Source organism: Nothobranchius furzeri, chromosome 9 (assembly GCF_043380555.1).
Source record: "Nothobranchius furzeri strain GRZ-AD chromosome 9, NfurGRZ-RIMD1, whole genome shotgun sequence".
Classification (NCBI taxonomy): Eukaryota; Metazoa; Chordata; class Actinopteri; order Cyprinodontiformes; family Nothobranchiidae; genus Nothobranchius; species Nothobranchius furzeri.
In genome coordinates, this window is record NC_091749.1 from 8,814,455 (window position 1) to 8,842,105 (window position 27,651).

At 41.3% G+C, this 27,651-nt stretch overlaps 1 protein-coding gene and 1 long non-coding RNA gene across 13 annotated transcripts; one reads left to right on the top strand and one right to left on the bottom strand.

Moving 5' to 3' along the window:
• Positions 1-541: 541 nt before the first annotated feature.
• Positions 542-22,488, top strand: LOC129156337 (uncharacterized). 12 transcript variants are annotated; one of them, XM_070554636.1, is made up of 16 exons: positions 542-863; positions 1,048-1,141; positions 1,262-2,667; positions 11,662-11,805; positions 12,044-12,128; positions 13,841-13,988; positions 14,717-14,910; positions 14,992-15,139; positions 17,082-17,206; positions 19,063-19,201; positions 20,506-20,628; positions 20,699-21,105; positions 21,190-21,294; positions 21,370-21,402; positions 21,475-22,226; positions 22,335-22,488. In XM_070554636.1, the coding sequence occupies exons 3-12, from the start codon at positions 2,603-2,605 to the stop codon at positions 20,998-21,000; spliced, it is 1,473 nt and encodes a 490-aa protein (XP_070410737.1). In that variant the 5' UTR covers positions 542-863; positions 1,048-1,141; positions 1,262-2,602; the 3' UTR covers positions 21,001-21,105; positions 21,190-21,294; positions 21,370-21,402; positions 21,475-22,226; positions 22,335-22,488. The 12 variants fall into 12 exon arrangements, with proteins under 12 accessions (XP_070410737.1, XP_070410739.1, XP_070410736.1 ...); XM_070554638.1 differs by having other exon boundaries at positions 20,699-20,916; positions 21,001-21,105; positions 21,475-22,488; XM_070554635.1 differs by having other exon boundaries at positions 20,699-20,916; positions 21,029-21,105; positions 21,475-22,488.
• Positions 22,489-23,963: 1,475 nt separating this feature from the next.
• Positions 23,964-25,502, bottom strand: LOC129156341 (uncharacterized). The gene is made up of 3 exons (XR_008560372.2): positions 25,204-25,502; positions 24,236-24,299; positions 23,964-24,149 (listed from the first exon to the last, which is right to left on the bottom strand). It is a non-coding gene; the product is annotated as an uncharacterized lncRNA (long non-coding RNA).
• Positions 25,503-27,651: the final 2,149 nt, after the last annotated feature.

A 27,651-nucleotide genomic window follows, 5' to 3' on the forward strand; every position in this document is an offset into this window, starting at 1 on the left:
TTTCAGCAGGTAGGCAGTCTTAGGGATCAGCCCAGTGGCATGACGACTGAGCACCGGTCCAAAACAAACAAACAAACAAACACACAAACAAACAAAAACAACACCGCGCCTTGCGGTCCAGACCCCGATTAGCCACTCCGGGCCTATTTGAGGTTATCAGTAGTAAACTCTACAGTAAATAAATGTCTGACCAAGGGACTTGTTAACAAAATCAGAATAATTAAAATAACAATAACTGACATTTTCATACCTGCTTTGTCAGGCTTATGTTGAATAAACAAATGCACATTTTATTAGCCTAAACAACCCACTTTAATTTTTACACCCACTTTATGCTCACGAGGAAGTTATAAGATCTAATTAAAAAAGCAAAATTAATTTTGTTTATTCTAATAATCTACAAGGTAATAATGCTCTATAGTAACGTGTACATGGAACCAGCAGTCATTCCATTGTTTAAGGTAAAAAAAAATCCATGAAACAATCTGAGATTACCACGTGATTCCTTAAGGTTTGTAAAGGAATTGGAGTCACCTGTATGATCTCACAAATGCTGAAGACCCACGTGATGCTGCCTGATTAGCTTAGTGGCTGTGTCTCAATTCAGGGTCTGCATCCTACGTCGGCCGGATTCGTCGGCCGGTTACGTCACAGCGCCGCGACTAGGCCTGTCCCAATTCGAAGACTCCTTCAAATGCGGTCGACGAATGCGGCCTTCTTTTCGCCTGAATGAAGGATGGGTCCGGTGTATCCTTCAACAGGTAGCATTTCCCAAGATGCCTTGCGGGCCGGCCAGCAGAAAAACTTAAAAACAATGGCGGACAGTGAAGCGGGAGCTGTCGGAGAGGATTGCGCATATAAATGTCAGTATAAACTTGAAAACTGTTAGGTTAATGACTTTTTGTGATACATGAACGTTATTTTAGTTAGAAATGTTACAGTAAAAGTGCTTGTATTGCGGTCTCGGCTCGTATGTTCGGCCGCGCTCGGTGTCGTATTTCTCCCGCTACGTTTTCCCCCTGATTTTAATAGAAGTTTGTATTTTAGGAACAAAAGAGAAAACCAGGGAATTTATTAAGCTTAGGGCGGAGATGGACCACATGATCACCGGAGCAAAGTATTCGGCGGCTGTGGCATGGAGGTACAATAACATCTCATATTTTAAAAACTCGTTTGAGTTTATTTTTTCTGCGAAAACATGAAAGGAATAACCCGTTGTCCTCTTTTCTCTTCCTGTTTCTTTTCTTACATGTTTGTTAAGACTATTCTGGAGAAAATGGGCATCCAGGGGAAGGTGCCAGCGATGACCAGCTTCTGGATCTGATCAGGGAGAACATGAGGCTGCAGAGGGAGGCAGAGGGCCCAGGAGAGAAGGAATAACTTTGACAGCTTTTTACTTTGCTAGAAAAAAATGGTTAATAAAGATTAAACATGTACATATAAAAGAAATATCTAAATAAAATCAGTTCTGCATTAAACTCTTGAATTTTATTTTTGTTTACAAATGAGAATTGTTCAATATTACAGGGTATCCGCTGGGTCTTAAAGTCTTAAAAGGTGATAAATGGGTTTTGGTCAAATTAAGACCCTTAGAAAGTATTAAAAACTATTATCACATCTTTGCTCAGGCTCAGCTTGTCTAAAGTATTTTCTCTGAATTAGTTCTCCAACAGTCAAGGAAATGATTAACCCCTAGAGACCCACGGTTGTAACATTACAACATCAGATTTAAGTCTACAAGAATAAACCTTCCCCATTTTTTCTTTTTAAAACTACATTTACATTGCTAATAGGTCCTATTGTTCAGTTCTGCAACACTATTGACTGTTAAAATGTGTAAATAGGCCCGTTTATCTGGCCTAGAACAACATGTGAAAGGTTAAATAAAGATTTTGCAGTTGTTTTCTAAATTTGGGTCTCTGGGGGTTAAAAAGCTAAATAAAACGTCAAGCTCCATCGTTTAAAGTTCCTTCTCCCTTCTGCCCAGCGGTTCCACGGTTGCTAGGCGACGGAACGTTCGCGGAGGGAGTTCATGAAGGCTAGGCCTGTCCAAATTCACAGCCGTTAACATCCGGTCTACCCGGCCGACGGAGGACGCAGCCCACGTCGGCCGAGTGGGCTGCGTCCTTCGAAGGATGCAGACCCTGAATTGAGAGCCCCCACAATGCCGCTCTAAAAATGGTCCCATCCCGGAAGTAAGAAAAATTGCAGTTCCACCCTCATCCGCTGGGGGCTGGTGCCAGAAGCGAGCAAATCCTCTTTGACTCCCATGTTAAAAATGCCGATTTCACAGCAGAAATAAACATGTTTACAGCCTGGTGCCAAAACATGTTTTTTGTCTAAATTATCTAGTTTATACTCATGACAACTCTGAGGGGGGTGAATTTTTTTCTCACTCTTCTGTATTGAAAGCCTAAAATTCTGTATAATTAATGAGCATCCGACACACGTGACCGCCGCCTCAGACCCACGTGACCACAGAGCTAGCGCCGTGGAAAGGCCTCAGTACAGCCTCGGCCCCTCCTGGAAGCTGTTTCGGGATTTTGAGTCTCTGTGCTTGTGAATTCTGTTTTGGATATTATTGGTGCAATTGTTGGACAAAATGACTTGCTGTGGTATTAATTGCACTAATAGAGCGTCCAAGGAGTCTCCACTTCATTTTTTTCGGTAAGTTAAAATCTATATTCGTATTTTATGTCACTGCCACCTTTAAACTAGCTGAGTTTACCGAAGTAGCTAGCTAACTATCAGTTTAACATGTAGCATGTACTGTTTAACCATGAAATTTAAATGTAAAATACGGTAAAATAATTAATAGGGCATATTTAGATGGGTAATATGGTAAAAGATCAAAATGGGGTGAAATATGACGGAGCGCAAAGAGGGAGACTTCTGTGTCCATTCTTCCACCCGGTAATCCCCAGCGGTCAGGCCAGGCAGCCTGACCTGTGCGGCGGCTAGTTTCTGCGCGGGCTGACCGCTCTTGGAGCTCTCAGAGACAGATCTGACCGGAGAAATACTGCAGCTCGGTGAGAAGTCTATAGGGCATACAGCGTTTCCCTTAAATCCCACCGCCACGCCGACAAGATCCCAAGTTTCTTTGTTTTTGTTTGCGCTGTTTACCGAAGAAGCAGCGGGAACTAATATGTTGTCGCTTGTGATCACAGCCGGCGGGTAGCAAGTATGTACAGTCTATGATTTTACCGCTCCCTCCTGCAGTCTTCCCCTATTAAAATTTAAAATGTGTAACTTCATGTATTGGGATGAATGACTGATATTCATGTTAAACTCAAACGTTAGGTATTTAGGGGGAAAAAACAAAATAATAAACATTATACAGATGTCAAATAAATCAAACTGTAAAAATGCTGGGTTATTTTGCTAACCCAACTGCTGGGTTAAGGCTGATTTTTAAGCAGTTGGGTCAATTTAATACAACATTGGGTCAAACATTTTGACCCAGCATGTTGGGTTAAAAGGGGCGGTAAAAAGAAAGATCCTCCCCCTCATCTGTGCCAGCTTCACCATTTTAAAGTGGAGGATGACAAGGACTTGCCTCATTTCCATGGACCTTCACACCAGCAATGTTTAAAAATAAGGTAAGATGTTGATGATGGAGTTTGAAAATGTGTTCTGGTAAAGCAGTTGAAGGCAGGTAATGCAGTAAACAAAGAGATTTTAAGCCTACAAGAGATTTTCAACCGAATATAGCTTCGAGTAGCTAGCTAGCTATAGCTTCCTAGCATCAATCTACTTCATTAGATATAATGGAACAGAAAATCTGTGACACAACTATCTGCTCCAGACAGTGTTTTACCATTTGTCCACCCTCCCTTTGTTTGTTAGACATGATGAGGCTCAGGAAGTTAGGCTTACTATGCATAGCATCCCCACTAGCAGCAGGGGCTCTTTATGCTGCGGTCTGTGCAATACCTCCCGCTACTTGTGTAGCTCAGCACTACTTCTTTGGTAGTACCAATTCTACTGTACATTTCTGTGGGGAAATGAGACAGGAGACCAATAGGCATAGTGCTACAGGAGAATAATAGCTTATCTAAGTGGTTGCGCGCAGCTTTCCCGCTACTGTAACTGTTGCCGGGCAGATTACGTTCACAGGTTCATATGCATGTTACATAACGGCACGCGCGCCAACTCCACAACCCCTGTCCCTGGGGTGGGGAGCAAACAAATGGCGGCGCAACGCGCAAACTGCTACTGCTTTCAGTTGACAACAGCTCGCGCTACATAGCGGTGAAATAAAATATAATCAGTGTCAGTCAGAGTCGTGTGCAGCAGCGCACAAATAAACGGGCGGACATTAACGTGAAAGTTAATAGGTTCCAGCTGATGAAGCACGCCAAAGGTAAACTGCTTGATAATCCATCCGAATCATGGGAGCCAGAGTTTCATGATAATGCCCGGTTTATTTCACTCAAGGTATGTTAAAGCTTGAATATATGTAGATGTGTACCAAAACAAAGTTGGATGTTAATTTATAACTGTAGATATTCCCACAAAACTGTCAGGAAGTTCTGAGGATTGTCATCCAATCCTCAGAATCCTTGAGATAATGTGTTAGCTTTTGAAACGATCTGGACGCGCTCTATTTTTGATAATCTGCCCAAAGATGATCTATGCTACTCCCTACTTGCATACGTTTTATTTTGTTAGCGTTTAACAGTAGCAGCATGGCCGTGAACAGCGCGGAAGATTTCCTCTCCAGTGTTGTGGGCAATATTACCAGATGAAAACAATTACTTTCAGCAAGTGTTTGGGACATTATAAAATAATAAGCTTGTAGGACACAACAGATTGAAACAGGGAACGGACAGGTGAGCTCACTGGCTACTGATTTAGCAGCATCTTACCAAACAGATGACGTTAAATGCACAGTTCAAGTGTTAATTGTTGATAAATACTGCTTCTGCTTTGTTGTATAATCCTTTGTAAACTTCAATTGTTAATTAACTGCAAGTAATATTGGTGATTAACTGTTAAAAAAATACAGCAACCAAATGTGATTTCTGTTTTTTCTAAAAGATGGATGAATTTGTGAAGGACAAACTTCTGGAATGGAACCTCTCTGAATACATCCCTGCTTTTGAAGGTATGATAAAGTAAATGTATTTCTGTAATTAAAGTAAAAAACTGTAACTACCAGTACTCATATTTACATCTGTGTAAAGCTGGGCGATATAAGATTTTTCATATCACGATACATCTTTTTCCTTTCTGTCAATGTCGATATATATATATATATATATATATATATATATATATATATATATATATATATATATGTGTATATATATATATATATATATATATATATATATATATATATTACAATATATATTTTTGGTGTACAGCGCCTTATTTGGTTGTAATGCCATGTTGAATGCGCTTTATAAATAAAATTGGATTGGATTAGATTGGAATATAAGTCAAAAAACTCTGTGTAAAAATTAAATGGGCTGTTACTTAAAAGTTAAATGTGAAATCATCAGAAGCTGCTTTTATATTTAAATATTAGTTTCCTGTCAAAGGTTCAACATGACAGTCGTACTGAGAGAACATAACATCTGTTTCAGGTGACTAAAATAATAAAGGTTCATAATATTATAAACTAAAGTCAGGACTAAAGCTTTCAAGTTTCAAAAGAGAACAAAAAATGACCTAACTGCTTGGTCAATTCCACTTAGAAACAAAATATTGACTAAAAATAAATCTCAGGATACAATAAGTTTTACAGGAGAATAAATTGTCGAACGTTTTGTCAATATCAAATGAATAAGCTAAAAACTAAAAGCAAATTCTCCCAATCTGTCCTGGTATAGTTTATTTTAATAGTGTAATTCAGTTGGCTATGAAAAAAAAGATGGACAAACTATATTGCGAGTCTCATTTTACTACTGAGAAAAAGTTACATTGCGGTACATATGGTTACTGTTTTATTGCCCAGGCCTACATCTGTGTGTGGCTTGTTGTTTTATTGATCAGTGATCCAAATTTCCTTCTTTTTTTCAGCTGAAAAGATTGACAAAGACAGCCTTTTCCTCTTGGATGCGAACAGCTTGACGACTTTGATACCTCTCCTGGGTCCACGCCTGAAAATTCAGAATAATTTAAAAAGATTACTTGAGGTATGACCAGTGTCAGAGGTCAAAACAGAATGGGGTACGTGTGCTTTAAATGTCATAGGTCTTTAGGTCATAACATAAGAGCTTTTTTTAACCATCTCAGAGTGGTGCATTATATACTTTCTACTTCAACTTATTTCCAGTGTGCTCAAGTTGGGTGCCATCGCACTTTTGATCAAATAAGATCATTCAGACGACACATAATTGGGCATGCTATTGAGTTTGACATTGAAACAGAAGAAAGTAGCACAGGTGAACTTCCTGACAGTTCAGTAGATCCTCATTTAAGTGTGCTAAATGAGGTGGAATGCTGTGAGACTACAGCAGAACATTGGGATGAGCTAGAGGAAGACAACATAAAGGACAGGGTTGCACTCTTCTTAGCTAGGTTAAAGGCAACATCCTCTCAGACATTCAGTGGGATTAGAGATGTAGTTGAAAACACATCAGGTCTTATCAGAGATGTAGTTGGTTGCTTAAAGAGAAAAACACTCTCTTTTTTAAGAGAGATCGGTCACTCTGAGACTCCACAAGCAGAGGACCTCATGGAGCAGTTCACCAAAGCAGCTGAACCATTTCAAGGATTTGAATCAGAGTACAAGCAAATGAAATATTTTACTCAGTCTGGGTTCTTCATACAGCCAGAGGCAGTACCACTCCCTGGCTTTTCCTTTACACAAGAAATTGATCGAGAGTCAGGAAATGTGAAACAAGTTGCAGTTCGGGACACTTTCCAGTATGTTCCCTTGAAACCCATGTTGAAGCTTGTTCTGGAAAGTCCAGGAACAATAGATAAGATCTTTGAATGGCAAAATCTTGAAAATGCTGCCTTAGAGGATTTCAGAGATGGCACAATATTTGAAACTAATCCACTTTTCTCTAAAGATTTCTCTATTCCATTGGTTCTTTACAGTGATGAGTGTGAGATGGTGAATCCACTTGGCGCAAAAACATCAGTCCACAAACTTGGTTTTATCTATTTCACAATGAAATGCTTGCCACAGGAATACATGTCTAGTTTAAAGTCTCACTTCTTGTTGGCAGTGTACAAAGCTGATGATGTAAAAACATATGGAATGAACACAATTTTAGAGCCAATTGTGAATGACATTAAAGACATGGAACTGAATGGCTTTCATGTTGAAACCACACGTTTTTCAGGCATTGTTAAGGCTGGAGTGGCACAGGTCTGTGGTTATAACCTTGGACTTAATGGAATACTTGGTTACACAGAAAGCTTTGCAGGCAATAGCGTGTGTCGGTGGTGTCGAGTTCACAAGGAAGTGTTGAGGGTACAGACAGTTGAAGCTCCTTCATCAATACGTGACAAGGTTAACTACCACTCAGACTTGCTTCTACACAAACCAGCTGAAACTGGCATCAAGAGAGAGTGCTCTCTTAACAAGTTGCAGTTCTACCATGTGACTGACAATGTTGCTCCTGATGTCATGCATGATATCCTCGAAGGGATTGGTGGTTATGAAATTAAGCTTGTGCTCAATGCATTGATTGAACAAAAAATTGTCACTCTTGATCAGCTGAACTACAGGTTGACAAGCTTTGACTATGGATTTTGTGATGTCCACAACAAGCCATCAACCATCAAACCTCAGGACTTGAAAAATCCTGATACTGGACTTAGGCAATCTGCTTCACAAACATGGTGTCTGCTAAGACTGCTTCCCCTCATGATAGGGGATTTGATTCCAGAGGACAACAAATATTGGGAGTTGCTTCTTTTATTGTTGAGCTGCATGGAGTTTATTTTTTCTCCTTCATTAACAGAAGGAGCAGTAGTCTTTTTGGGGCACATCATTGAGAAGCACCATTGTCTTTGTTTAGAGCTCTTCCCAGACAGACATCTAAAACCCAAACACCACTTCATGCTTCACTATCCCAGAGCCATACGGAAACTTGGGCCTGTTGTTCACTTCTGGTCAATGCGCTTTGAGGCAAAACATGGGTTTTTCAAAAGAGTGAGTCATGTTACCTGCAACTTTCGAAATATCTGTAAAACCCAAGCCTACAGACATCAAATAATGATGTGTTACACTCTCCTGTCAGGCCAGATGTTTTGCCATGAGTTTGAAGTTGGGCCAGGATATACCAAACTCCTTGGTACAATAGAGGATTTTGAGAAGGTCAAATCTGGGTTTGAAGGAGTTGCTGTTATTACAGACGTTTATCTGCCTTCTTGGATTAAGTACAAGGGCACTAGCTACAGGACAGGAATGACATTATTTATGTCTCATACAGATGACTGCGAGCCTCAGTTTGGAACTATTCAGAGCATTGTGGTACTTCGTTCGAATACTAAGCTCATTTTAAAAAAGTGGGAAACAATCGGCTTTGAAAGGCATTTTTTTTTGCCTTCAATGTTTCCCCTACCTCAGCGATTGAAGCAGTGGACATTGATTCCATTGCTGACTATCACCCTCTCCATGCTGTGAAATCCTACAAGGAGAATTGCAGTGACTTCTACATTTCACTGAGGTACAGGCTATTTTAAACCCAAAGGGTTTTAAGTACTGTCTTGAGCTTTGACCTGGTACTACCTCATTTTTGTGACAAATAAATGTAAATACATTCAAATCATTAAAATATTTGATTAAAATCAATATAACTGTGGAGCTGCATATCAGCTTTATCATCATCACTTTTGTAAGTATATACCTGAGTGTTTTTGACAAATATACCATAATTGTTTTTATGATTTGAACCATGTAACTAAAACTACAATCAGAATTATAGATGCTTTATCAATTTTTTTGTAGTTATGTAGGGTCTTCCCCTGCTTTTTTTTAACCAGGATTCAAGCCCTAAACAAACGGAGTCTGTTTGTGCACCAGCTGACAAATTGCAGCACGTGGCTCCTGTCCAGGGTGGAACATCATTTGTAAGTCTTACTATCCATGCAGAAGTAATAATGGATTCTTATCATTCCCTCCAGAAAATCCCTCTAACCTTTCCCAGTGATGTATTGAAGGTTTAGGTTTCTTTGCAGATTTAATTAGACCCTTTTTCTCTGTTCACATATTATTAGAATATCCGTGAGTAGGGCTGCAACAACGAATCGATAAATTCGATGAAAATCGATTACTAAAAGCGTTGGCAACGAATTGCGTCATCGATTCGTTGTGTCGCACAACTCTTCCAAAAGCGCCCCCCCCCCCCTTCCCGCCCGCCGTTGCGCGCACACCAGAGCAAGTCAGATCAGCGCGAGCGAGGGAGAGCCGCAGATCAGCGCGAGGGAGAGCCGCAGATCAGCGCGAGGGAGAGCCGGCAGACTTGCTGCTGCGAACCGGTTCCGCATTGTTGCGCTGCGATCCAGGCAGCTGCTTCCAGCGCATGGTCCATTCTCAAAGTGGCGCAACCAAAAAACTATAATTAGCACACGATCGTTCATGTCTGCACATGTTCTCTATTTTCTGTCTTATTTGTGCCTGAAGCGCGCTACTGCGGAGCTCATCACCTGTGCTGCGGTGATTTCACCTCACGCAGCATCAAAAACGCGCTCTGCGCTTTGCGGTTAGGAGATCTTTGATCTGCTCAAAAGTAACTGATGAGGTGAAAAAGTAAGAATCCAGGCAGCAGATTTTCTGGAGAGTTTAGAGGAGATGCAGGAAGATGAGAGACAGACAGGACAGGAAAATATAGTTGAATAAAAACAAGAAAACAAAACAAAGTGTTGAAAAGTAAAATGTAGGTAGATTTATCTCCATTACACGTTTTTACCAGTAAAAACAATAAGTTATACACATGTCATATTTATACATCTGATACAATTCAGATCACCTTCAACACTGTCACACACCCAGGGCCGTTTCAAGACATTTTGGGGGCCAAGGCAAAATGACCCCCCCCCCCCCCCCCCCCATAGCTGGGCTCCCCAGAAGCCTCTGTGTAATTCATGCCCTCTCCAGGAGTATTAGTTATACAGTGTTTATAAAAGCTCCTCAGACATTACTGACATGTTCTAATATTATCAGATGAAAAACTAAATTATCAGACATGCTGTCTCATCTGCTGCTTTTCTAAACTTGCTAAAAGTAGCTAAACCATTTGAAAGCCACTATTTGTGGATTCTCTGAAAGTTTCCATGGAGTGTGGGACAACTTATTTTTTCATTGATCCTATCGTCTAATCTCCCAGCTGAAACAAGCATCCTTAATAATCTGTGCACAGGAAGCGTACCGATGCTGTAGTAAAACAAAAGGTATAATAATTTATTATTAATAAAACCTTGTTGCAGCACTAAAGCATAAAAATGAGATTTTGCATTAAATATGCAAAATATTTACATATGAATTGTTTTAGAGCCCTTTTATTGGCAGAATCTGATATTAATTTAGTTCTTACAAAAAATGGGTCCCAACATGGATTGTGTGGCGTTGCCATAGTGTGATGTCATAGGCACAGATCCCCTGTCCTCTTGTTTGGAAATGGAAATATGATCACCCTATATTAAACAAACTGTCCACCCGGGCTTTTGCGCTGCACAGAGACGCTTCGCTGCCTATGACTCTGAACGTCAGTTGAGAGTCAGTCTCATGCAGACTGACCAATGAAGAGAGGGCCTCAAGTTAAGACCCTCTCCTCATTGGTCAGTCCACACGAGGTGGGTCAAAGGTTACTCTGGGCGGGTTACGTGTTGTCAGGTATTCAAGTATCGAGTATATTTACTGCATATTACAGTAAAATATTCTGTATGTGACCATATTATGGTGATCCTCGGGTCGTGATGATGGAGCCCTTGAATATTGTTGCCCAGGGTACAACAAAGTCTTAATCTGGCCCTGGTTCCGCCGTCACATTCCCGCAGAAACTGGTTGATCACACCGGGGCCAGACTACTATTATGTGGTTTTACAACCACAATGTCCTCGGAAGCAAAAACGCTTTTAAAAGGGAGGGAGGAGTCCTAACTGTTGCTGCAGGCGTGTTGTGTGAGAGTGCAGTTATATACTGGTTAATATATTTTTGGGTTCAGTTGCTTTCATGTGGCCTAATGTGAGTCTATTTGGGATCATTGGAATGATCAGCAGCATTTCTTGATGTGACTTTATGGCAGTTACCCAGGGCATCATCACAAGGAGGATGGCATTAATTTACTTTTGTTTTATTTGGTATTTTTCAGTCATTTTTGGAAATAGTGATCAATTATGAATAATTCACAGCCAATGTTTAATTACATTTAAAATAAATGTCAACAGATGAGATCAAACAAAACAGATGAGAATTGCCCTTAAGCTGTTTAACTTGGACCAAGCATTTTAGGTCACAGATAGATGTAGCTTAGGGTCTCTGTCTATACACCTTATAAGACAATTTAGGTGATGACATGTTGTTTTTCTGCTATTGAACTGTTTTCTAATAATGTTGTGTTAAATAAAGTGAAGGAAGGAGAGAAATAACGTTTCCCTAGCAGTTTTTAAAAATTTCCCCATGTAATCCGATTAATCGATTAATCGTGTCGAGACCCCATCCGATTAATCGATTATCCAAATAATCGTTTGTTGCAGCCCTATCCGTGAGATACTCAACAAAACACCTGATGGAAGAGCAATAGTTCACAGCCTTGAAGAAAGCCATCACATTTCTATAAGTGAGAGAAGATCCATGGTCAGGATACTTGTGTCCCACCTGATTGAGTGCTTTGGAGAGAAGTGAGCATCTTTTCAAACTTATAATAGACTTCTCTTTTTTATGTTATTTAAAGTTGGTGAACAAATGTAGATTTTTAAACCATGGCCATCTCTTCCAAAGGATTTGGAGTGTTGAATCACAAATTATGGTTTTCAAAATATGATTGAAAACAATAAAAAAGCTGTTTCATAATAAGTGTACAAAAGTATCTTTTGTTTTGGGTGTATAATAAAGTAACATGTCAATTTTCTTTTGAAGTCCACCCTCGGAATCAAAGGCATTGCTGGCATCATCAGTAGTGGAGCAGTTTCCATGTCTAAAGGACAGTCTTGGCACAGGCTATGTAAGTAACGTTTCATATGACATTATTATGTTATCAAAAATAAAGGACATTTAAAACTCTCATAAAAGTCAGCAAACTGTCCTACCATCATCTATATTAATATCTATTAGGGCTGCACAATATATCGAAAAATTATCGTCATCGCGATAACAGGACGTGTGATAGGCCCATCGCAAAACACGGCAAAAACAGCGATAAATGTTTGGTTCAAACATTTCCATCCGTGTCATACATCAGCTTTTTGTAAACCAGCTCTGTTTTTTACGCAGAAGTATTATTTGACCAATCAAATGTAGTCCTTCTGATATGCGACCAATCAGATGGGTCCGTTCACGTAATACGCCCGCCCCCTACATAGACTCTTTTGGAAAGCAACAGCTGAACATAGTTTGCAGCGCCGTTCCCTTGTTCGTCATTCTGGCTCAGAGCACCGAACACACTTTGTGCTGAGGTTTCTGGAATCAGCGCTGCTTTCAAACGTGAACGTGAGTCCGCTCGGTGTCGTAATCATTTTTACCGGGCTGACTCCGACACGTGCCGGTGAACCAACCCACCTTCATGTCGTTAGTGTTCCACCGGGTGGTGGCTCCGGTTAGCTTCCAGCTAAAAGGCTACAGCACTCTCCTCCCAGTCCCACCCTGCTAAAGAGGGCCTGGAAAAGTTCCCCCACACATCAAAGTGATTTTTCATTTATGAGCTTTTATAACCTTGTTAATCAGGATAGTTGATTTGCTGCTGCACATAAACTGTCAGTCAGAAGCTCTGCTAGCCAGTTATCTTAGAGGAGCTAGTTCAATTAGTTAGCTTGTTATCAGAATCATAGTTGCAGTTTCATCATCTGAGCTGCTTTTTAAGATCTAGGTAAACTTGTTCAATTTGGGGTTAAAAACAAACGTTTTCACATATTTTCCATGTAGTTTTTTTGCCAGTTCCTCTTCTGAAAGGTAGACGATTGTTTTTCTCTTTCCCTCAGAAAATCTTAATATTCTCCTAGTTTGGCCCAGCACAGTTCACTTTCCAATTACAGCAACATCCTTGTATCTTAACCACATAAGTGGAGAAAATGTTCAGTAGCAATGAGAGAATTTGCTGTTGCATTTAAGTGATGTTAACTATTATTTAACATTTAAAGTATTTATTCTAAAAACCCTGGTAAGGGATGTTTTTCTGTATTTGGAGAATCAGAAAAAGTTTTATGGTGGAGGTGATGTTTTAAAGTCACTGAGAAACTGCATGCATGCAGTTTGTTGTTTTGCTACTAATACAGTAGCAGGTGCAGCTGCATGTTTTTGCTATAAAAATGTTATGTTGTAATGGAATTCATGCATTAGTTTTTGTTTGCTTTGAACCCAGAGAAGACGTCACACGCCAGACGACATCAACACTGCATATTTTAGTATTTGTTCATTTATCGTGAGTAATATCAATATCGCAATATTAAGCACTGTTATAGAATATCGCAGGTCTTCAAAAGCAGCTTGAATTGCCTTATCACTGAAAGTGTGCTTTACAGACGAATTTGACTTGCCTATCACTGTGTGACCAACATATAATTAAAACACAAACCTCAGAGTGGATACTCCCAATAAATAAATTGTAAATTTCAAGTGAATCCACTACCTCATTCAAAGGCTTGTGCTGGTTTTCTTATTTTCTAATTTGCTATTTTTGTATTCTTTCCTGTTGTGTATGTGTTTTTGTTTTTACTTTAGGATGCGTGGTTCACCCCAGGAAGGAAACATAGACCTGCAACAGGATTCCTAGAGGAATGTCTCCGCAATGTGCGAAAGAGGTCACGCTGCGACACCCAGAATAAGTCAACACCTCAAGCGCCACAAAAATGCCAGATTGTTTTGCCTGGTAAAGCCAACTTGCCTTAATCTTATAGCGCTTTTACACTGGCGTCGGCTCCGCATGATACGGCCCCGCTCAGAGCGTTCACACTCTTTTTCTCGAGTAGAGCTGCGCGGAACGGACACCATTTTCGGACCGAGGAAACCTTGGTTCCACTCTGGCCAACACGCCCACCTATGAACTGATAAGCCCTGCATAGTGATGTCACTCTCGCTCTTTCTAACTGATTTAAACACATTGCAGCTGGAAACTGTAACCGGCGCTCACCCGATGTGCTGTCTGCCTTCTCCCAGCTCTGCTGAGCGGCTTCCAGTGATTCTCTACCAGAACGACGTCTCCTCACATGTCAAACAAGGAGATTTTTTCTTTAAAAAGAGCCAGTCCACGCACAACGTACAAATAAATTGCGACCTCCTCTGCGTTGTTTCCTTCCGAGATATCCCCCGCTCTCCCCAATGCTGCTCCTGCCTTTGTTTACCTGCATTCTTTCCCGCCACCTGCTGGCTCCGCTCATGGCCCAATTCCTCACCGGCAACATGTGAACACAACCCGGCTGGAGTGGAGCGGGACAAGCTGGCCCAAGTGTAAAAGCGCCATTACAGTCTACTTAATGGTTGCACTCTTTCTCTAGGGCATTTGCTGAAATGAAACAATTCTGACATATTTTTAAATTGTAAAGGTCATGATCAGTCATCACTATTCAGAATGTTTTTTTCTTTTTTAATCTACAACAGAACCTACTGTATCTCCAGAGCGAGCCATCCAGATGACAGAATGGCTGAAAAACAATATCTGGCCACCATCACAAGTTTCCCAGTATATGCTGGAGACCGCTATCCAACGAGCCCAGTGGATTAGAAGCAATGGGACAATGTCAATCAGAGAAATAATGGCCGAGTTTCCACGTTTGGTTGACACTCCAGGCATGGTGAGCTTTCTTATACAGTAAATTTCACAAATCAGTTTTTGTGTTTAACAATATGTCTCTTACCCCCCCCCCCATTGTAAGATTTCTCAGGACTTCTCTGTGCTACACCCAGACTCCTCAGAGAAATTAACTGCAAGGTGGAGCCACGTGTTCTCCCGAAAGATCATCCGCATGGCCAGAAAAGAAGACGCAGCTAACCGTCTCATCGACATAGATTCGCTTCCAGCAGGTATTTGCATTTCACAATCATTGTCAACTTTATTTAATTTTTATTTTGAGTCAAGAGTTTACTATAACATTTTTGGCTAGGCTGATATGGGACAGAACACACTAGTGCATTTTTTTAATTCAGCCATTTGCACCAGTAGCATGCATTGCGGTGCAGCCCATTATCTCAAGCAACTCAAAGTGGATCGCTGATACGAGCCTTTTACTGTGAAGTGGCTTCTGTCTGACCATGCTACCATCCAGGCCTGATTGGTGGATTGCCAAGATCATTGTCCTTCTGGACGGTTATACAGTGTGCATTTTAGGACATCCTCGGGTCTCAAGAATACATGTGTAAGACCTCAGAAAGAACACCTCAGATGTCAGACATTAGATAAAAAGACATTTCTCAAGAACACACTTTTTATTCTTCTTACTAAACCGCCTCAGACAGAACAGACTCGTTAAAATAGCTTCAGGTGTTCACATAAACCCCACTGAACAAATAAAACAAGACATATCTGTTAGAACAAGGTCAACTGTTTCCAGTACCAATATAAAGTAGCTCAGCAGCTAAATAATAATTATACAAGCCACACTTTGTCCTCAATTTAAAAGCCTTTACACGCCTTATAATGGGCTACATCTTGAAGATGGGATGGAAATATAAAAGAAATTGTAAGGTTAGCCATAGCCAGCCAGCTTTTCTCCAGAAAGTAGCAGCACACAACTTGAAAATCCAGGTGCTGAAGCTCTGATGGTGCATTCCAGTTACCTCATAATTCTGAGTGACTGAAAGTAGATGAGGTCATGGACTATAGGTTTGCTGTTCTAGTTGCATCAGCTTAAGCTGGCAGCAGTCAGCTCTCTCTATGTAGCCCCGCCACCTGTCGAGTCTCCATATTTCGATCTGGAATCTCCGCCGCAGGCTGCATTAGAAAGCCTAGGAAGGAGGGTGGGCCATCTGCTGGAATACTTTGAGCTGATTGGAGGAAGCACCAGCAAGTGTCCGAACACTGGCTACCATGGTTTGTCTTTAGCCAATCACAGCTAAGTCTCTAGTTTTTCTAAAACAGATATTCAATATAGCGCCGTATTGGAGCTATAAATGAGACTACCTAGGCCTACCTTTTGCTGGAGGTTATATCCATTCTGAAACCAGTAACTGCTCTGACATCCACCGGCACTGCCATGTTTGTCGGCATGCCCAAACAGCTGCTCATGCGCCTGCCAAAAAGCACAATGCTGACACATGATTAGTCCGTTTACCATTGAGCTGATGCTGAACCGTCAGGATTGGAGGAGGCCAAGATGGATTCTCACGAGTTTGGAAAACTCCAAATCTTGCGAGAAAACATCTTGCAGGGCAAGGTTAGCATCAACTCAGACAAAAATGGAAAGTCCTTAAAAAGCAGTGTGTATTGCTTCTCTTTCAGATCAATCAACTTGTCATTTACGGTAAAAAAAACAACTATGAAACAATCTTTGAAAAATTAGCTTAAATAAAGGCTCTATAAGTACAATGAGACATTTAAATTTTTTATTTTGATCTCATTGTCAATACGTAGCCTATTAGGTGTGCAGGCATTAGAGGACAGTAAATGCGCTGTATACAATTTCTTACAAATTTTTATTATCTGCTGGAGCTTTGGAGATGAGCTGAATATATGGTAAACATCTTGTGTTGCCAATGGGAGTACTTCACCTTGTTTTAACAAACATATCACTTGTTGTATTCAGTAGGTTTTATGGTAACATCTGAGGCAGTTTTTTCTGTCTGACTTGATGTGGGCGATATAAGATTTTCACCCATCCATTTTTCTGTTTTTGAATAGTTCCAACTTTGTTTTTGAAAGATATCAGCCAGTGTGTTCTGACCTCAAAATCATTGCAGTTCATATTTTATGGTTGTCATTTTCTAAGTTTGGTAACCTTGAGAAATGTGAAACATTTCCATTTTACAGACAAACAGGAAGATGCCGCTTTGTTGTTGCTCCCACTGATTCTCCCTACTGCACCATACAAAGTTGGAAGGAGACTCCTCCGACCCAGCAGCGTGGTTCGCAAGGCCTTCATTGACATCCAGCCAGTAAGTTCTATTAATTTTGACATTAGGTATTATTTTCTAGGGATGCACCAACATGAAAATTCTTGGCTGAAACCAAAAACCTAAAATGAGAAAACCAAGGCTGAAAACTGCAGCACTGAAAGAAAAATGGTCAATTAGCATGTCAATAAGCTAAAAGTCAACCATAGCATTTATGGCTACAATGTATTCCAACTTCACTATAATCAAGGCATTGCAATAAAACAAAACTGAAATATTTATTTAGCACTGACATAACAGTGGAAATTTTTAATTGAAATTTTAAATTTTTCACTTGCTTCCATTTATGTGCACATTAAATTATAATAAATTCAAAATTGGTAAAATGAATAAATGAAAGATTTACAGACTTAAAACTGAATGCCAGGAGAAAGACTGTAAATTTAATGAGGGATACGTAACACTGACATCTTGTGGTCAAATCGGAGTGCTGCAGAAAAATTCCCTCCCTGGTTCCTCGTTCGGACTAGAATCATAACAAGACGAGTCAGACACAGTAGTTGATATTGTTAGTAGATAAATACATTTCACTCCAATAGCATCTGTGGTAATTGAAAAAAGCAACTTGAGATATTTTTAGAGTTGACTCTTTCTAATTTACTGTTAGCATTGTTAGCTCTCGTTCGTGCAGGGGGAGCGCCGTTCTGTGCGAGGCAGGACGCAGCGCCATACGCACTCTGGTAACAGGTGTGTTTATAATTAATTCCTGTAGCCTGTTACTCTGGTCCATGTGTGGTGGCACGGTTTGAATCTCTGTTCAGGCTGGTTTGGTTCAGTATTAATTAAAATGGCAGTGCGATTTCTGATCTACAGGGACTATAAACGCTGAACATCATTTATGCTGCTGCGTCCCATCATGGTACAGCTGGAAAAATCCATTCTATTGCAGTAGAGGGAAAATCTCTATTGTGGATTAAGTTTATATCGCCCATTCCTACTCTAAACCATGCCACACATGGAGCAGAGTTACAGGCTACATGAATTCATTACACTTATGTGAGAGCGCATGGCTCTGCATCTTGTCTGGCACAGAGCGCCACTCCACCTGCACCTGACGCCAAACGCTCGCTGGGTTGTCAGCCAAAGTTTGGAAGTCAGGAAACATGTCTCCAATTGAAGTGGTCAGAATTAAATAAATGTCTTTGAATGATGGTTTTCTGATTTATTTTGCGGAAATCCCAAGTTGCTCTGGCCTGTCAGCTGTTCTGTGTGCAGCACAGGAGCTGCTGACCTCTCCCTGTCTTTCTCTGAGCAGTCAGCTCCCAGTTTGCGAGCTAGACATTAATGCAGCTTTTGTGTTTAGTGAGCAATGGACCATTGAGGACTCAATTGTATGCATTGCTGCAGTGCAAAATATAACATTTGTTTAAACTATTTTAAACTTTGTGTTTCATTAACATAGCTCACTCATTTAAAATAGTCATCTTTATATTACCGGTATGTGAATTTTTGTATTCCAGTTTTTTGGAGTGTTTACATGCATTTTGTGTTTTGCATTTTGTTTGTTTACATTTTACATATCTTTTTAGATTTTGTATTTGATACAAGTAATAATTGAAATAATGCAAATGTTTTTGCTCACAAAAAAATTAAATACACTTTTTGGGATAACAAACAGCAGCCTTTCTGCACAAAACGTATGCCAAAACCATACTGAGACCGTGGTCTAAAAACCGTACTACAGACCGTACTGTGGGCTATCTGTACAGTTGCACCACTATTATTGACAGCCAACTCCAAATATGCTTCCACAACTTGTATGAAACCATTTCTTTTTCATGCCTTAATTTTTTTCCCTTTCTTTCTCTTTTTTTTTCTTCAATTCCCCTTACTTTTAGACTGGAACCAACATGGTGGAGTACCTGACCGGGGCCACAACAGACGACCCACATGTTCTTATGCTTGGTGAAGACCATCGATGTTCCCAAGCATTCGTTATCCTCAATGGGACTGCCATGGAATATCCATCACTTTTGGGTGCAGTTGATGGCTGTTTTAAAACATTTTTTGTGTTAGATGTGAATTACCCAAAACCATGTGCCCAAATTTGGGAGTTCATTCAAACGGTCATCTTTGAAATGCCTGGGCATGAATCAAATGCTGTAAAGCTAATGAGGGCTCAGTTGGCTATGATTTAAAGTTGATGTTTTGCTAGCATGGAGATGAGTTACATGTTTTTGGACATTTACGTAAGTACAGTTCTTCCATTAGCATTGGGTTGAAAATGTTCATGATCTTCAGGTGTCTAATATTTTAATATTTGTCATTAAAACACATTTACACAAATGCAATAAGCAGAGTTTTACAAAAAAAAATGAGCGGGACTATAAATGTTTTTAAATACTCTCTAGTTGTATTAGTATTGTTATGCATTTTAAAAATGAAAAAAAAAAAACTTATTTGGTCAGTAAAGAATTGACTGAGACATGTTCATTTTGTGTAGTAAGTTATTCATTAAGCATTTTATTTATTTTTTTCCTATAACCCTATATTATAGAATTGGGTCATTTTAACCCAATCTTTAGTTATTAAATAACCCAGAAGTTGGGTTTTCTTTTTAACCCAGTTTTGGGTTACCCTAATTATACAGTTGGGTCATTTTAACCCATTAGTTGGGTAGAAAACATAACCCAATATGCTGGGTCAAACACATAACCCAACCCTGCTTGGTTAATACAACCCAGCGTTGGGTCGGTCCCTTTTTGACCCAGCGCCTGGGTTACAAAATAACCCAAGTTGGGTTATTTTTAACCCAGCAGTTTTAAGTGTGTATATATTTTCAAAATCTCGATTCTGGATAAAATCCAACAACATATGCTTTATAAATAAACACTACACATGGCTTTTACACACACACACACACACACACACACACATACACACACACACACACGTTACATTGTGATTTCTTAGTAAATATTCTATTTGGTGAGAGATAAACTTTATTGTATTTATCCTAGTGAATCTATAATTAAACGGGTAAACTAGCAGTAGTACATCCAACATCAAAGAAAGTAAAATGTTATTATCAGGAGAGGGAGAATGATTAAGTGGTTAGCAGCAGTGTGCTAGATGATGGCCCCCTCCATGAGGCCACCACAGCTCAGCAGAACATCGTTGTAGCTTCTTCTGGGGAGAAAAACACTTAGAGAAAAAAATGAAGTTAACAGCTGAAATAGCAGGAAATAATACAGTTAAAGAGCAGATTGTAGAAGAAAGAAACCCCTGGGTTAAACTGGTCTGTCTACTGCATAATGCTGAACTCTAACATGTGTCCTCAGGGAAGGACCTGATTGGTGTCCAGAACCTGCTGAAGAAGCACCAGGCTCTGCAGGCTGAGATCACAGGTCATGAACCTCGCATCAAGGCTGTCACCCAGAAAGGAGAGACCATAATGGAGGAAGGTAGAGCAGGTCTGGTCCTGACATGTTTCTGAGGTGTCTGCAGGTTCTGGCTCACTTTGTTTGGGTCCAGGTCACTTCGCTGGTTCAGAACCCTCGGCCCGTCAGAACATTCTTATCCACCACGTTCTAACACCAGACCTGTTAACCCGACAGCAACAAGTGGCTCCAACTGACGATGAGACCGGGAAGGAGCTGGTTCTGGCTCTGTACGACTACCAGGAGAAGAGTCCTGGAGAGGTCACCATGAAGAAGGGCGACATCCTCACGCTGCTCAACAGCACCAACAAGGTTCGTGTGCCCTTCACAGCCGAGGAACGACCTCCAGCTCAGAGCGAACATCTCCACACCTGCTTTGTGTTTGTGAGACTTTAGGTTGTTTTACTTGAACTCGCGTCTTTAGCTGAATGAGGATGGAGAGACGGGTCGGACCTGGAGCAGGTCGAGGTCTTGCAGAAGAAGTTTGACGACTTCCAGAAGGTCGGACTTTTCCTCCTCTCCGTCTTCCAGCAGCAGCTGTCAGATCAGCTCAGGTGATAATCAGCAGGTGCTTTTGTCCTGCAGGACCTGAAGGCCAACGAGTCCCGCCTGAGGGACATCAACAAGGTGGCATCTGAACTGGAGTCAGAAGGTCTGATGGCTGAGGAGGCTCCTATGGTTCAGGCTCAGGTGAGCGTCACCTGTCTGCAGCAGCTGGTCCCTCTCACTTCCTGGTTTGTTAACTCTGCTCGTCTCTGTTTGTAGCAACAAGAACATCTGGGTTCTGCTCCTGGAAAGGTGCGTGTTGTCCTCCGCCTCCACCAGAACCAGACGTGGTGTTTTTGTTACCACTCATTTGTTTGTTTACAGGATGAAGCCGACTCTAACCCCGGCTTTCCACAGGAGTTGTCAGCAGCACGTTACTGCAGCAGCACGTCATAGCTGCTGATAGGAACCGCTGTGGTCAACAGAACCTTTTCCACTGGAGCCGTCGGCAGCGAGAGTCGGCCGCGTCTCAGGAGCAGCAAGTTGCGGCCCTTACGCGCCGGTTCTATTTTCTACGCGCGACGCCTCTGAAACGGGTCAAGTTCAACATTTTTGGGGAAGGAAAGACAGGAAATCGGACGCGGAAATTGAGAGAAGCTACCGAGATTTTCAGAATAAAGAACGTACTGCCTTCCGGTTGCTTTACTTTTAAAAACAGTTACTAACTGTGCGGCCCCGTGAGAAGTTATCACCTAGCTAGCGGTCTCCTTTGTTTTTCAGGTCCGTATTGGCGATTATAAAATGGACAGAACATAAAACACAAACCATGTTGTAGTTTTCTCCTGCTTGTTGTTGTGTTTACTGACGAAGTCACTCGTGTGACTTCGTGCTCGGTCGGTGACAGCTGCTCCCCTGCTGCTTCGCGTCTCGTGGGAAGGGCCAAGCAGCAGCTTACGCGAGCAAGACGTGCTGCTGCAGTAACGTGCTGCTGACGGCTCCCGTGGAAACCCGGGGTAACACGGCGTCACCCTAGAAGGTGAGTTCATTCAGCTGATCAGAGGTCACCTCTGATGGCCGCAGTCACGGCCGACCGTGCTGACATCACACAGGAATTCAGGTGACCCGGCAGGCACCAGGTGCTGGTGAAAGTGGGGACATGTCAGCTGGTTGCCATGGCTACAGTTATCTTTATGCATCTGTATGACTGCTGACTGGTGTGTGTTTCCTGTGACCTTTGACCTCAGACCGTACGGTTGGGCGTTCAGACGACGGCTAACTTTAATTCCATCAAGGTAAGAGGAAGCTCTTCCCTTCCTGTCTGAGCGATCCGTCTCCAGGTTTCCTTGTCCGGCGTCCAGCCCGCTGGCGTCCACCTTCATCTCACTGGGTTTGGTTTCTCTCCAGGAGCTGAACAACAGCTGGCGCTCGCTGCAACAGCTGGCTGAAGACCGGAGCAACATGCTGGGCAGCGCCCATGAGGTGCAGCGCTTCCACAGGTACCCCGCACACTTATGCGCCGCTTACGGGTCAGTAGAGTTTGGACCCACACTCAGATGGAGTTCTGATGTCTTCTCAGAGACGCTGATGAGACCAAAGAGTGGATCGAGGAGAAGAACCAGGCCCTGAACACAGACAACTACGGCCACCACCTGGCCAGCGTTCAGGCTCTGCAGTGTGAACAGGAAGGCTTTGAGCGTGACCTGGCAGCTCTGGGTGATAAGGTCCGCTTCCTGATTGGTACCAGGACCCGGGTTGTCTCTGGAGACACGTTCTTCATGGTTCTGGTGACTCCACCCCAGCCGTTCCTGATCAGCAATCAGCGGGGTGCTTTCCTATTTAAGGTGGATGGAGGACACAATTTGACGCCAGAAGATTGCCTCAGTTTTGGTAGTAACCAGCCACTCGTGTTACCTCTAGTGTTCCTAGGATTAATGTTATTTCGTAGTGTTTTTGCTCTTATATTGGATTTACCATTCTTCAGGATTCCTGTCGACCTCATTGGATACTGAACTCTACTCCAGGATTTGGATATTCAACACACGGACCTTATCACCAGCCTCCATAACCCACCTCTCATCTCACCCAGTGCCCCATCCACCAGGACACCCCGCTTCTCTCCACCTCTGCTCCCTCTCCTGCGCTTCCTCTCTACCTCTCTCTCCTCCAGCCAACACATACACCCACCACAGTAAGTCTGCTGAACACCTCTGCCTGCCTACAATGGATTTTGAAACCAGAACCTATGCTCACCTGTGTTCTCCCTCCTCCAGACGCTGAGCTGTTGTTGCAGTTCCAACCACAGACTTATCTGTGCACCTTAAGTTCCTCCTTATAAATAAATCATTTTTTTCATCAGTTTTTGGTCAGTGTTGTATTCTGCATGTCTTGGGTTAAGTACCTTCCTCCAAACATGACACTCCTCTTCAAAGAGCAAATCTGTTCAGCACATTCTGACAGACAGACCACCATTCTTCTGTCATGATGCTGTACAGGACATTTTTAAGAGTTTTTCTTTTTAAAGATAAATAGGATTACATTTAAATAGCAATACTTTCACATTATCATTTTCCCACACTTCTGTATAACTGTATTTTGTTGTTTTTCAATAAAGAATGACAAATTATTTAAGTTTGGATTTGTTGCACACATATATCTGTAAAAAATATCTACAAAGCTAATGTTTACATAACAAGTATGATTGGGTTTTGCAATACGGCACTATTTTAGTAAGATTTTTAAACCAAGTAAAGTTAGTAAAGAACACATTTCTATTGTCTGCTAAGAAACTGTTGGGATTTAAAATGGGCCTGTTGTACAAATAACTTGTAAATGATTATTCCTCACTTTTGTCTTAACCAAAGAAATTCCAGTAATTGAGCAAAAACATTTATTTTTAACACTAAATTTTATAAAACAGGGCGCAAAGTGTCGGCACATGTATGTATGTCGATGGTCCGCCCCAACCGAACCAGGAGACACAGACGTCAGGGAGGCCAAGGTTGTCTCTGCAGCTCTCTGGGCACCACGCCTCACATAGCTGTCTCCAATGATCCAAATGGCTATGGAGAAAAAATAACAGGTTTGTCATAATTGTTCAAAGTACAAAACCATACATGAAGTGGTGAGACAGGTATGAGGAACTTACACTAGCTGCTTTGTGTAGCTGATGTTGGAGACACACAGGCTGCCATGGTGACATTTAAACAGATCTAAGAAAAAAATGAAAATTAAAAACTCCAAGACCTCATGTCATATTTACTAATCAGCTATGGCTGATTTATTGTTTGGATCACAGTGAGTTACACTAATTCTAATATATTTTTATTTCTATTATACATACATACTTTTTAACTGTTATTTTCACATGACTGTTATCAGGCTCTCTTGTTCTGGTTCTCATGATAATCCCGTGTCTTCCAGTAAGTTATCTTGTGCTTACTTCATCTGTAGAATGTCTCTTTACTTTTGGTAAATTGTACTGAGTCCAGAATAAAGACTAGTTGGCTGTACAAGATACAAACAAGTATTACATTTTGGAAATATATGAAATGTATTTACGCTGCTAATTTAGCTCGAATACTAATAACTGCCATATTTTCCGGACTATAACTCGCACTTTTTTACATATTCTGGCTGGTCCTGCTACTTATACTCCAGAGCGACTTATATAACAAAATATGTAGGCTACACCGCGCTGCTGCGGGCCGACTCCGACCCACACAAGAATGAGTTCCCCTGTCCCGCTGGGAGGGTTTCAAACACCGCCAGCATCTGTTAGAGCCTGTGGCGGGGTGCTGAGGGCCGGCTCCAGCCCAGGAATGAGCTCTCCTCGCCGGCCGGGAGGGTTTGAAACACCGCCATCCTCTCCTCTGCTGGCTGTTGTTCATTCTGTTATGGTTACCGGTGCTTGTGTTGCAATGTGAAACGCTTGGTCTCAGATTTTGTAAGAAAGATAATAAAATGTCCCCCAAAATACGACTTAAATATATTTTCTCTTCTTCATGATACATTTAATGGCTGGTGCGACTCAGGAGTGATAGCGCCGAAAAAAACTGTACTGAAAACTTGCTCAAAGCAAAATGTATTCATTACGGAAATAAATTATAAACTTACCGATTTAAATCTTTTTTAATACAGGTACTTCTCACGAACAGGCGCAGAAAACCTCCACCTCAACTCCGTGTGAGGTTCAGGTCGATGGGTGTTCCAGTTAGCTCCGGTTGGGTTGAAGCTAGGTGGCTACATCCGTTAGCTCGGCTCCCACCTCCGCTTTAGCTTTGGGTTAGCCAGGGTTAGCTTCAGGTTTTATTTTATTTTATTATTATTTTTTTTTTTGGGTTAGCTTCAGGTTAGCTCGTAGCTAGTTCGCCTGGGTGTCGTCACTCGAGCCCAGCCTTACAGCCACACCCTCAGCACCTCCTCTCTTCCCTTTTATGGAATTGTCTGGGCTGGACGGAACCTGTGACACGGTCAAAATGGCGGTGGTGGCCACCTGCCATTATAGACAACAAACGTGTTATTGAAGCCTGTCGCTACCCGATCCGTACCGGAAACCCGATCGGTACCACGCATGCGCGAATTTTACGTCACTTCCTCTCTTTGCCAACTTTGCGACAGTTACCGACTGCGGGACGTTTAAACAATGGATACCTCCATTTACAACGAAATTCATGATTTTCTCCTCAACGGAGAGCTTCCGGCGATTGAACAAAAGCGCCGTAAAATAAGAAGAATGGCGCCTAATTACAGACTTAAAGGTAAGTACGAAAATTAAAGATGATCTTTTATCGTGGTCTACAGCTGCCCTTGCTGCTTGAGGGTAGAGACTCCGTTATTGTTCTAAAGTTGCATGACGCCTGCGTTGATTCAGGATGGTGTAACGAGTAATATCAGTGTACAGTGTAGCATCGTCTGTAATATCGAAACTCTATATATAGGTCTACATCTTGGTGTGTGGTCTTATTTTAGATTAAAAAAAATCGTAAATACAATATCATATATATATATATATATATATATATATATATATATATATATATATATATATATATATATATATATTTTTTTTTTGTTTTGTTTTAAAGATAATTGCAATTGGAGGTAAATGTACCACATTGGTGCGGATCTCAAACTTTAATATCTGTCAGACATTTCAATTTACTTTAGTCAGCAACTCTTATCTTTTTTTTCTTTTTCTTTTTTTCATTTTTATCTTGTCCCAGACAACAGACTCTTCTACACTGGCCCCAGTATGCAGAGCATGCGCCTGGTAGTCATGTCAGAGGAGGAGAAGAAGTCTGTTTTGATGGAGTGCCACAATAACCCTGGTACCGGGAACCACAATGGTGTCAGAGGTACCCGAAACAGGGTTGTTGCTGGCTATTACTGGCCAACATTGAACCAGGACATCGCTGAATGGGTAATGGCCTTATTTGAGTGAAGAAGCTAAATCAGGTCGTCATAATTTTTTCTAAAACATCTGTAGGCTATATAATTGAATGTGTTTACTTGCACACTTAATTTCAACATTAGTTTATGTCTTTTTTTATTATCAATTTACATCAACTGCTTTAGGGTTTCCTAGACATATTGTTTGGAATACGCCTTTCAGGTCAGATGTTGTCATCGCTGCCAGATGAATGACCCAATCAAGACCGTGGCACCAACATTACATCCCATCAAGGTACATCTTAAAGCTATTTACATTTAATTTTCAAGTTAATAAGCTTGTCTGCTGCATGTTAGCTTTAAATTTTCACTTGATAAGTTCTGTGACCTGCAGGTAAAAGAACCTTGGGAGGTGCTGGGCATGGATTTAATTGGACCACTCCCAGAAACACGTCTAGGGAACCGATATGTCCTGACCATGACCGATCTGTATACGAAGTGGGTGATTGCAGAACCTCTTAAGTCTAAGACTGCTGCTGAGGTCTCTGCAGTCATGACATCTAAGTTATACATGTTTGGCATGGTGAGGAAGATCATCACTGACCAAGGAAAGGAGTTTGTGAACCAGGTAAAATTTGTGAAAGTGTTAGTCGTACCTTGACATTTGAGATGATGTATTTAGACCAAGTCTGCTCATGCCACTGCAGCTCAACGACAGCATTTTCAGCATGCTGAATATTAAACATGCTGTTTCCAGTGCGTACCACCCCCAGACCAACGGGCAGGTTAGCATTTGGATATCTAACCTTGAGTAACTCATGTGAAATCAGTCATGCTTCTTTATCTATTCTGCAATACAACTCAAAGGATGAGAGGACCAACCAGAACATTAAGCGTGCTCTCAGAAAGTACGTGAACCAGAACCACGATGACTGGGACGTTCACCTTGCTGCTGTGGTGTACGGCATCAACACTGCAAAGCAGGTATTCCTATTTTGACATTTTGTATGACTTTTACGCTGCTTCACAGTGTAGTGTCGTCTTAAGAATGTGTTTAAACTTAAGCTTATAAAAAAAGAAGTTATTGACAAGTGCAAGAGAAAATGAATTAATGGAGAGATTTTGTGTGATCAGCACTCCACCCGCCACAGTCCCTATTTCCTGCTCTTCCAC

Coding starts and splice junctions, on each gene's coding strand:
- LOC129156337 (XM_070554632.1), top strand. CDS start 6,146: ATGACCAGTGTCAGAGGTCAAAACAGAATGGGGTACGTGTGCTTTAAA.